At 38.8% G+C, this 11,506-nt stretch overlaps 1 protein-coding gene across 1 annotated transcript in view; it reads left to right on the top strand.

Annotated features, from left to right (window-relative positions):
- Positions 1–479: 479 nt before the first annotated feature.
- atf6b (activating transcription factor 6 beta) overlaps positions 480–11,506 on the top strand; it is a 31,724-nt gene continuing 20,697 nt past the window's right edge. Inside the window, 3 exon segments of the mRNA XM_049601445.1 lie at positions 480–802; positions 6,799–6,878; positions 9,697–9,778. Coding sequence (XP_049457402.1) covers positions 730–802; positions 6,799–6,878; positions 9,697–9,778 — 235 coding nt within the window. The 5' untranslated portion in view covers positions 480–729.

Here is an 11,506-nt window from a genome sequence, read left to right as displayed (position 1 = left end):
GAACTCACCCTCTCCGCCCGAACACATTAAGAGTAAAAATACTAGTCCTTGCAGCAACAAAGTTTATTTCAAGAATTCACAGCATCGACTGATTCAATTGTTTAAATCAGTGTATTTTGTTTCGTGAATAATCTAACTTAATGTTATTTTCACAATGCTTGAATCAACGTGACTTTCACTTAAATATGTTTTTCCGTTAGTAAATCGTGATTGGCTAGCGCACATGTCAATTCAACGCGGACCCGAATTTTCCTCGCTTCTATTTATTAATGTCTCTGTCCATCAGAATGCGCTCTTCCGATTGGGCCAAATCACCTTTAAAATCCCCCCTCTCTGCATTGTCCTCATCGATTGGCTGGCTAACGCCCAATCGCGCTCTCTGAATCATCTCATTGGTTCTCTTTCTCGTCAATCACAATATCCTTTGCTGTTATTGGCTGCTCTGCTACAGCTGGGCGGTAACGTTCCAGAAACGACGTTTCCTTCTCTGTCATATGCGAAGCAAAAGGGAAGAACCCAGAGACCGTCTGGTGATACAAACTAAATAAATATATTACTTTCCGACGGAAAAAAATACATCCTTAATTTGAATTATAAATGATATTCATGCTTTACATCACACGGTTACCTTAATGCTATATTTAGTGGCCATATTGTGTCTGTATTTGTTTAGCTAGCTGTTATCACGTCGCTATCTGACTGCTCCCCAAACACACCGCCTTTGTGGCTATGAGTACGGATTTACTGTCTGATTTGGACACTCGTTTCTTCGCTGATAACCTCCTGACAAGCGAAGATTGGGGTGAGTTAACATTTAAAGTCTTTATAGCTGTAAATAAACATGTATTTGACCGATATGAAGCTAGCGGGGCACGATAACGGGTGTGAGGATGCCCCTCAGACTAGCAGCCGTCCGGGCGAAGCTGGGGCGTTAAAACTGTTAACGTTACATTCCCACCCTGCAAATCTCCATTATGGACATTAAGGGTTTAATTTGATTAATAAAATGGTGTTATATTGTGCCCAAGATAGCCGTTGCACGCGGTTGCAGTGTGTTTGTGTATGTGCTTCCTCAATCTGCAGACCCGGATATGTCAGTTTATCTTAACACAGAGGGTGGAAGCGTGATCACACATTAATACGAGCACATGTCCTGTCTTTTTCTTTCACTTTTTAATACCCGCATATTATTGTCTTGTGTTGACATGTTTCTTGGTAATGCTCAGCCATTACATTAACAGTCAAATATGGTCTCTAAGTGGTGTTATTCTGGGATGTATCTTAAAATAAATGCACGTAACAGAATGGGGCTTTGCCAGTTACTACTCGTTTTAATATGAACCTACCAGGGCCTTATTCTATAGTGTATGTCCATGTCTAGAAATATATATCGCCGCTGTTTTACATAAAATGCCAAAAAAGGAGAGAAACATGCTCTTTGTAATTTCTCCGAGCCCAAGGTGACGTCTCTGAATCACGTTTTATTTGACCACCGGTCCAAAAATCCAAAGCTATTTAGTTATCATTATACAGGACAAAGAAAAGCATCAAATTCTTAAATCTATAGAGCATGACTCCAGCCAATGTTTGGCTTTTTTGCTTATAAAACGACTAGAATGATTATTACATCTTCAAAATAGTTGCCAACTAGATTTCTGTGTATCAACTGATTGAATAACCGACTAATTGTTGCAGCTTTAACATTTATTAGATTAGATTAGATTCAGCTACATTGTTATTTTCACAGAGAGTTCAGGTTCAGAGACAACAAACTGCAGTTTAACATCTAACCTGAAGTGCAATAGGCAGGGAAGTGCAGAGTAATATACAGATTAAAATATAGAATAAACAGAATTAAGAATAAACAGTAAGAAGTATAAATTCGCTAGATACAGTATTAGCAGTATTAACAGTGTGTATGCAGATAGCCAACACAGTATAAGCATAGCAGGCGGTGCAGGTGTAAATATAAAATACATAATGGAGAGTGTTACTACACATAATGCTAATAGTGGACATTATAGACAGAATAAATAGCTGAACTTTGATATGAAAATAGTTTAGACAATGGTATAAGTATCAACCATAGGTCAGTATATATAGTGTAGACAGTAGTATAAATGTTTGGGTCAAGTGTGTACAGTGCACAGAAGTAAGTTAATGTAAAGTGTATAGTTTACACTACATTCACAAACTCAAAATCTCAGAAATGCAAACAGATGAGATTCTGCGGGGCAGGAAGCTGCTTGTTTTTGTTTGGAAAGGACAGGAAATGTTTGCATTAAGAGAATGTTTGTGTTTACATGGTCAGTTGGTATGTGATTGTGAATTAGAGTTGCACCTAACAATTATTTCATTATCAATTAATTTGCTGATTATTTTGTAGATTAATCATGTTATTATTTGGTCTATTAAATGTCAGGAAAAAGTACATTTAAAAAAATCCATTGGATTATGTGATAATGCGTGACCTCAATATGTGAATGAATATGTGTATAGGTGAGGCTACATTAAATCTGGAAAACTAAAGAGATACTGGTGTAGTCATGGATTTATTGAGGAGAATTTTGTCACAAAATGTTAAGAATAATCATACGTAGTAAGTGCAAAAGTTCAGTTGTAGACATATCTTTTTTAACTTTATTTATAATTATATACATATACAAAAATTGGAGCCACTTTTTTCCACAACAAGCAGGTTATTTAGGCTGTGTTGAGACAAAAGCATTTAATCTCTTCCTGGGAGAGCTTTAGTATCTATCCATCTATCTATCTGTCTTATAATTAAAAACATTGTTATTATCATGATGTGAGAACCAGACAGAAGTGAAAAATAAACACCAGCTGCTGTTGAATTTTGTCAGCTACTGTTTTGTTGGTAAATCTGTCAGACAAACAGTGAGATTGGGGAGATTTGCTCCACCTCCTGAGGCTGGTTGACAAAAGTATTTCACTCTCCTGTTGTTGGTCTCCTGCAGTTAGGCAGGAAAGGCAATTAGAATAGATTAGATGAAACTTCAACGGTCCCCTTGAGAGAACTGGGTCAATGCAGCAGCAAGAGATAACGCAAATGAGAGGCATAAAACACAAAAGACATTTACAACAATAGAAAACACTGACGATAATAGTAAATATTAAAAAAACAATTATGCAGGTTACACTAGACCCTATTACAACAACAAATTTATCCTAACATTATCAGAGTGGCAGCAGCTGGAAAGGGTTTTTACCTTCATGCCATAAAACTCCACTGTCTTAAAGAATTTTACTGCTCATAAAAGAGTTATTAACAGCTATATTAGCTTTTGTTTTTTACAATGAATAGGCGATTTGATTTATAATTAGTCACCACAAATGCTACCAGCAAGAGTAAGGGTAAAAGCACCAGATTCACTCTGGTGTTTTGCATCACTGTATTGTGTTTTTATTGCTCCAAGCTGGCGATAGCAGAGGCATAATGTTTTGTGGGTTGTCCATCTGTCTCATTCTTGTGAACACAATATCTCAAGAACACCTTGAGGAAATTTCTTCAAATTCAGCCCAAACATACACTTGGACTCAACAATAAACTGATTAGATTTTGGTGGTCAAAGGTGAAAATCACTGTGACCTTGCATCTGTCTCATTCTTGTGAACTTCGTGAACATCTTGAGGGAATTTCTACAAATTTAACATAAATGTCCACTTGGACTGAAGAATAGACTGATTCAAATTTGGTGGTCAAAGGTCAAGGTCACTGTGACCTCAGAAAAACATGTTCTTTGCCATAGCTTAATAATTCATACGCTCATTATGACAAAACTTCACACTGATGTCTAATAGGATATAATGATGAAGTAATGACATTTTATATCAAAAAGGTAAACGTCACTGTGACATCATAATGTTCTGCAAAAACACTTTTCTGACTATTACTCAACTTCATAACTCAGGAACAGAAGGGGAGACATTTGGTTAGATACTGTGACACTAATCTTGAAACTGTGCAGATTGTATGGAACTCCTGTGCTGCTGGGGGGAAGATGTGTGTGTGAAGCATCTATGGATGTAAACTGTAAGAGAATCTTGACAGGTTCTCGAAGGAATACAACCGTGTGGTGGTAATTCTACTGTCTAGTAAGCATCCCCCTGACCCTGAGTTATTGTTTGATGGTATCTACTGGTCGCTACTTTTTTATAACCTTGCAGTGTTGTAAAATGTTGTACAGAGCAAATCTTAGCTGATATGTACTGCAGTTCACACCTGCTCTCTTTGGCGGGATGTGGGCTCAATAAATGGCCTCAGTGTTTGTTTCAGTTTCAAAGTCCAGAGTCGTGTTTTCACCTCTGCATCATCAGAGCAGGCAAGGCATGGTGGGAGAAATAATGGCAGACTGGGTCATGGTAAAAACAGGTTTGTTGGGTTTGTGGAAATTAAGCGTATAAAGAAGTTCATACCATGAAGTATCTGAATGTTTATACATCTTAAAAATACTTGTATCTACTGATGTGACATAGTGATGCAAAATAATATGATTTAAAGCACATAACTCATCAGTTTACCCTTGCTGAACTTTTGTCTGTCTGTGTTTGTGTTTTGTTGACTGAGGCAGTAGGCAAACTTTGGTTGTTTGTCATGTCTGATGAAAGGGCCAATCATTGTTTTGTCAGATTTTTATGTGATTTTACTTAAAAATCACTTGCCATCTCTGTGTATATCGATTGCCAGAGCATTAGAAATAGTGTTGTTGATGGCAAGGCTGCAACTAAAAATTACTTTCAGTATTGATTGATTGTTTAATGATATAGGATAGAATGGCAGAAAAGATTGAAAAGAAAAACAACAAATCCAGGACATGTGAGTAGCTGGTTATGCTTTAAAAAAAAAAAAAGAAGACATTTTTTAAACGATTAATTGTTGTTGTTTAGTTCAAATAGTTAATTGATGATTAACCATTTATTTACTCACAAATGTAATAGTGCAGAAATGCCTGTACTGTCCTAAAGTCAGCCTGAAGTATTTAGATCAGGTTTAGGTGTCAAAATTCAGTGTTTTTTGAGTTCAGACTAAAATGTCTATGTTTACATAATCTTGGAGAAAAATAAAAATTACTCCCATTTTATGTCTTTCATATATATTTGTATCACTTACTATTGATCTGATATTAAATGTCTATCATAGTTTGAGCAGTTTATGTCTGTGCTGGTTTTGCACTGAACTGTTTTCATATGGGGTGTGATTCACATGACTAACACAATCAACAGTGCACTTTGTCAGTAAGTTGACATCGATGCAGGCTCGCTGTTGGAGGGAGTTCTAACCCACTTTCACTCCCCACTAATTAGTTTGGGATGCCACCTAATGTGGTGGACCCTTTGTGTAAATAAAGTGTAAGTGGGGAGGCACAGGATGGAGGGGATGGTTTATGAAACGTTCATTGATCATCTGATTACATTTTTTTCCTTCTTTTTCTTTAATCTGAAATATTTCTGAACTAAATAATAACTTTTTAAACTATTTTTATTTGATTATTAGACACAGTCTTTTGCAGCTGCTTATGTGAAGACAACCTTAAACAGTTATAAGGAGCAGCAACAATCATTCAGTCAGTCAATTAGTCAGTTGAGGGTGAAACGGAGCCTGAGATGCAGTGATGCAGGTGCTGCGCAGGCCTATTGAAAAGAGAGAGCTGAGCAGGAAGGCAAAGCTTTTGATTTACAAGTCCATCTACATCCCGACCCTCACCTATAGTCGTTAGCTTTGGGTAGTGACCGAAAGAATGAGATCGCAGATATTTGCAACTGAAATAAGTCCTCTGTTGAGTGACTGAGCTCAGCCTTAAAGATAGAGTGAGGTGCTCAGACCACTGCACCTAAACGTAAAAGGGGCCAGTTGAGGTGGTTCAGACATATGATCAGGATGCCTCCTGGGAACATCCCATTAGAGGTGTCCCGTGCACTTTCAACTGGTAGGAGGCCCCGGGGCAGATCCAGAACACGCTGGAAGGATTATGTATCTCATTTGGGCTGGGAACGCCCCAATAAGAGCTGGAAAACGTTGCTGGGGAGAGGGATGTGTGGAGTATTTTGCTCACCCTGCTGCAACCCAACCCTGGATTAGAGGATGAAAAAGGAGAAGATGGATGGAATTAGTCAACTGACAGAAAAAAGGCAAAAAATTGCAAAACTTTACTTTCACGTTTCACGTGCAATTCACTGTTTCCTGTTAAGTTCTATGTCTCTTTGTCCTCGATGACGCTGAACTGATATTTTTGAGTTTTAGACTGTTGGTGGAACAAAAAGGCATTATTGTATCTCATTGTCTCAGTACCTGTACTCAGTGTTGTAATGGTGAATCTAGAATCTGAAATTGTGATTTCCCACTATTTTTTTTGCACTTAGAGTATCATATTTTTTTATTGACAAAAATATAGGCTGCTTCAGCTGATTTTTTTTATGCGCACATGTGCCCCTAAATATTTTTTACAGTTCGCACACACCTATTTTTAGTCGCCAATGCGAGTGAAACGCTCGCACTGACGAGCCCTGGATGCAAATGCATTGTAGTTGAGAAAACACACTTGTCCAATCTGTTTGCTGGCGGTCTTGGTGCAGCATGTGACGTTCAAGATGTTGTGTGGGCAGAGACAGAGGAAAAAATGAAAACCAATACTGACCTGTGTGTGATGACCAACTTTGCATTTCAAATCTGATGTTGCTGAAATCTGACAGCATTTTGGGGGCTTTACACTTCTAGTGCATGTAATATATTGGATGAAAATGTGATGATGTGTTTCAACCCTGTGTGTCTCTCTTCAGATGCCTGCCTGTACCAATGTGAGAGCGTGGAGGAGGGGGAGGACACGGACTTCAGCCGGGGGCTGAAATATGAACCTTCGGTAAGGAGACAAAAAGAGTCACAGCTCACAGTTCTGGTTTCTGTCCGGGACTGAGAGTGAAACTGATGCTCAGCCTCGTACACAAACACTCCACCCTCACACACTTCACAGATTATTAGGTTTAGAGCTCAGTCTACAGGCAAAGTCGTCCACTCATTTAGGGATTAGTGAACTTATTTTCTATCTTTCCCTGTTAGTAATTCTCTTTGTAGCAGTCAAGGCCTTCTACATGTGATGAATTTGGGAATTTGGGAATTAGGGACAGAAATGTCACTCAGTGCATCTGTTAGTCCGTCAGTCTGCTACTTTGGTCTGGAGTGAAATACCTTTACAACTGTTGAATGGATTTCCATGAAATTTGGTAAAGATTTCCATGCTCCCCAGAGAATTAGTCCTTATGGCTTTGTTGATCCTCTGACCTTTGATTTAGCTCTACTATATACTTCCAAAACTGACTAAGTTCCTGTCAGCTTCAGCCATCCTTTGAGACTTTAAGACAAATGAACATGCCTTGTTTACAACTCGACAGCATTTCCTGCTTGCCAGCACACAATACCAGCTAACCTAAACACTCAAAACATAGACGTTTATAATAGAAAGACATAATATATTTACCTTGTTGACTCTGTGTTACGGTGTTTAATATGCAGTCCCAGCTTGGCGAGAAACATATAAAACCTGGGAACTTTCTTTCCCCCAGGTCAGTGTTCCATGTGGCGAGTTTCTTTCAGAGGTAAACATACTTGTCTCTTAAGTTTTTCCACGTCTACGTACATTCCGTCGTGTCCACACCGATGTTGCTAGAAATTTCTCTCAAGGAGTTTGCAGCCTTTTGACAGTCTAAAGTGGAGTGAAAAAGAGTCGCACAAATGTACATATTTGCAAACTTCTGCAATCAACTTCTCCTCCATTTGGTCCATGTTTACGGAAAGAGAAAGCACAGCTGGAAATGTGGAGGGGGAAATGTGATGCTGCCAAGCCGACCAATCAAAGTTGTTGCAGCCTGCGTCGCAGCTACGTGTAGTTACATTTCTAGGGAGGTGTATGTCAGGACACGGCATAGGTAAGGTGTCGATTTGATGCAGAAGTATAAATCCTGCTCAGTGCTAACATAACATCCTCGTTTGCCCGCAATAAACACTGGTCAATACGCATCTACATAATAATTTAAGTTTTTTTTGTGTTTTGTAACCTTGATTTTTGAAGGGGGAACCATTTTCCATCTCATGCATAGCATTTGTACGTTGCTGTTTGATGATCATGTTTTTAAACGAGATCAACTTTTAGCATGTTATGCTAAATGTTTAGCAGTTTAAATTTTAGCATGTTTAGCCGTAGCTGTTGGATTTTGAGTTTGGGTTTTTTTGGGGAGTTTTTCCTTATCTGCTGTGAGGGTCGAAAGGACAGAGGGATGTCGTGTGCTGTAAAGCTCTCTGAAGGCAAATTGTGATTTGTGATATTGGGATTTATAAATAAAATTGATTGATTGATTGATGACAAATGAGTCAAGTCAAACACTTTCTGTTTTTATGCCTCCAGAATGGCAATAACCGTGGCCGCAGGCATTATGTTTTCGAGTTGTGCGTTGCATTCATTCTTGTGAACACGATATTTCAGGAACGTCTCAAGGGAATTTCTTCAAATTTGGCAAAACTTACACTTGGACTCAACGATGACCTGATTAGAATTTGGTGAGCAAAGGTCAAGGTCACTGTGACCTTGCATCTGCTTCATTCTTGTGAAGGTGGTATCTCAAGGCCTTGAGGGAGTCTTCTCAAATTTGGTCCTAACAGCCACTTTGACTCAAGAATGAACTGATAAGAATTTGGTGGTCAAAGGTCACTGTGACCTTTAAAACATGTTTTTAGCCATAACTTAAGAATTCATGCACTTATTATGACCAGATTTCACAGAAATGTCTAAAAGACTAAAATTATGAAGTGATGACATTTTCTGTCCCAAAGGTCAACTTCACTGTGACATCATAATATTCTGCAAAAACACTTTCCTGGCCATTACTCAACGTGAGAAACAGAAAGGGAGACATTTGGTCAGAAACTGAAGTGGTGACGCGTATCTTGGGTGTCCGCCTTGAAACTGTGACGATTGTATAGATCTTCTGTGCTGCCAGGAGAAGATGTGTGTGAAGCATCCATGTTTTCACAGACATGAATGTAAACTGTAAGAGAAACTTCAGGGAGGCATGCAACTGTGTGGCGGTAATTCTGCTTTCCAGTAAACATCCCCCTGACCCTGAGTTATTGATCGATGTGTGCATGACATACTTGCAAGGATTCCTCCTGGTGAAAGATCTTGTATGCGATCCCCCCGTCACCAGTCCATCATAGTGTGAAAACTGCAACAACTATAAGATCCCCGATTACAAGACAGAAAGCCATGTAGTGTGAACTTGGCTTTAAAGAGACAGGTGCTTAAGTGGAGCATTTGAGAAAGAAAGTAAAAACAGGTGTTCTAGCACAGACAGTATGAGGAAAATAATGTGTTCTCTGTCAACATTAAAGCATGTGAACATGTTCTAGTAGAAACCCAAAATGCAAATGTTGAAGTACCTCTTTAACTCTAATAAACATATTGATATCTCCCAAACACAATGTGCTGGCAGCAGCTTAAATCAGGTCTTTTAACTACAGATGATGGATCAAAGGATAATCAGGCTAATTGACACACACACACACACACACACACACACACAGACTAATTCAGCAGTTGTTTGACCTCATTTTTCAGCTGACATTCTCTGTTTTCCATCCTCTACCTCCTTCCCTCCTCCTCTTCTTCCTCTGCCAACCTCTCGCAGTTTGACAATGACCTCGTGCTCACCCTTGATCCTGACAACCCCACGTCGCCATGGCAACACCTCGACGACAACCTTCTCACAGGTACAGACCAACCAGTTTTGGGTGCTTATAGGAAACTTCAACCCACCTCTAGTCAGCGTTTTGCTTTCACCCCTCAAAACATCTCTGAAACAGGAGATACTTCATCCACTCTGCTGCTACCATGTGTTAATTTTTTTTTCTTTTTAAGTCTCAGTAATTTCCTAGAGCAGCTGCTCACTATATTTTTTCAACAAGCAGGAGTAAATAGTGCATTTGTTAGTGACTATTTTCAGCTGCAGATTAATCTACATTAAATATAATGTGAAATATCCATAAAATATGTCACTTTGTCAGGGGTGGTCAGCTTACACAATGATAGAAAAGAGGTCCCGTAAAGGAAAAGGTTGGGAACCACTGCTCTAGTGAAATAAACGACAGTAAATGGGATCATGGTAATGAAGGAACATGTCACTGAGTGCAACAAGGTGGCTGATTTGTTTTTAATGGTATTCATACAACAGGATTTGTTCACAATAAGAACAGGTACATAATTTTTTGATTCTTGTCCTTCCAGATATTAAGTTTCTCTTTCTTTCAGCTCAGTCAATGTTTAATTTGTCTTGTGGTCCAAAAATATGTTTTTTACACTGTCCCACTTTCAACTTTTACCTTGTGAAGCTCGCAATTAACTCTCGTTATTCTCTGTGAAAATATTTATATTGAAGAGGCCTTGTAGCACTCATAGCCAGTGTTGAGCAAGTTACTCTCATATCACTAGTTGCCTACATTTGAAAGTAATATTTAACTTTATAGTGTTACTCTCTGTGTAGAGTAATACGTTACTTATTACACCACTTTTGCATTACTATCCCCACAATGACCTCAGAAGAACTAATTGGCATTATGAATGGGTGAGGCTAATTATTCAAAGGTGATCAAAGTACAGAAGCTCCAGTTTATTACAGTTCATTTCAAAACTAGAGGTTAGCACAACCAACAAAATGGCGTGCAAGTCAGTCACTATGACAAGCGTGAATTAAAACAGCGGACAACGGGGCTGTGTGCCAGCACTGCTCTGCAGTTGTAGGGGATGTGAATGGAAACATATCCAACATATACTAACATCACCCAGATGTGTTGATCACCGGGACGAGGAAACAACAAATAAGAGGCCAGCTCCTTTTCCCCGCTGCTTTCCAGTAGCCTTAGGATGCAAAAGCAAGACAGGATACGTTGTAGACGTTGTTGGTGTATCAATGGAAACCCAGATGTGCCAATCACTGGTACCCCTCTATAATGTAGCCTGTAATGACATGACAAGACATAATAACTTTTGGATGATAATTTTCTGTTGGAGCACTGGCTGAAGTGGAGCAGTGTGGATCAGTGGGGAAAAATGAAAACAATATATGGTTTATTTTGGGTGGTAACACAATACGTGACGCTGTAAATGCAATAGCATTACCCAAAATCTTGTTGGTAACCTGTTATATTACTTTGTTACTGTTGAAATATAATATATTACTGTAACAGGTTACTTTTGTAAGGCGTTACCGCCAACACTGCTCATAGCCCAAAAATATACCGCCGGTGTTCTACCTTTTCTTAGTGAAAATCTTGTAAGCAGAGATAAAGTGAAGCCTTCTCAAATTTTGTCAGGTTCATTAATTTACCTGTTTTCTTTCATGGAAAGCTTAAAGCAATAGAACAGTGAGCAAAACCTTGTTATCCCAGCAGCCTTTTACAAATATATTACAGCCAGCCATGTGTCACATGTCGTTTGATTAA

The sequence above is a fragment of the Epinephelus fuscoguttatus genome, linkage group LG17 (assembly GCF_011397635.1).
Source record: "Epinephelus fuscoguttatus linkage group LG17, E.fuscoguttatus.final_Chr_v1".
Classification (NCBI taxonomy): Eukaryota; Metazoa; Chordata; class Actinopteri; order Perciformes; family Serranidae; genus Epinephelus; species Epinephelus fuscoguttatus.
Note: the sequence above shows the minus strand (reverse complement) of the source record. Positions and strands in the feature narration are given on the sequence as shown.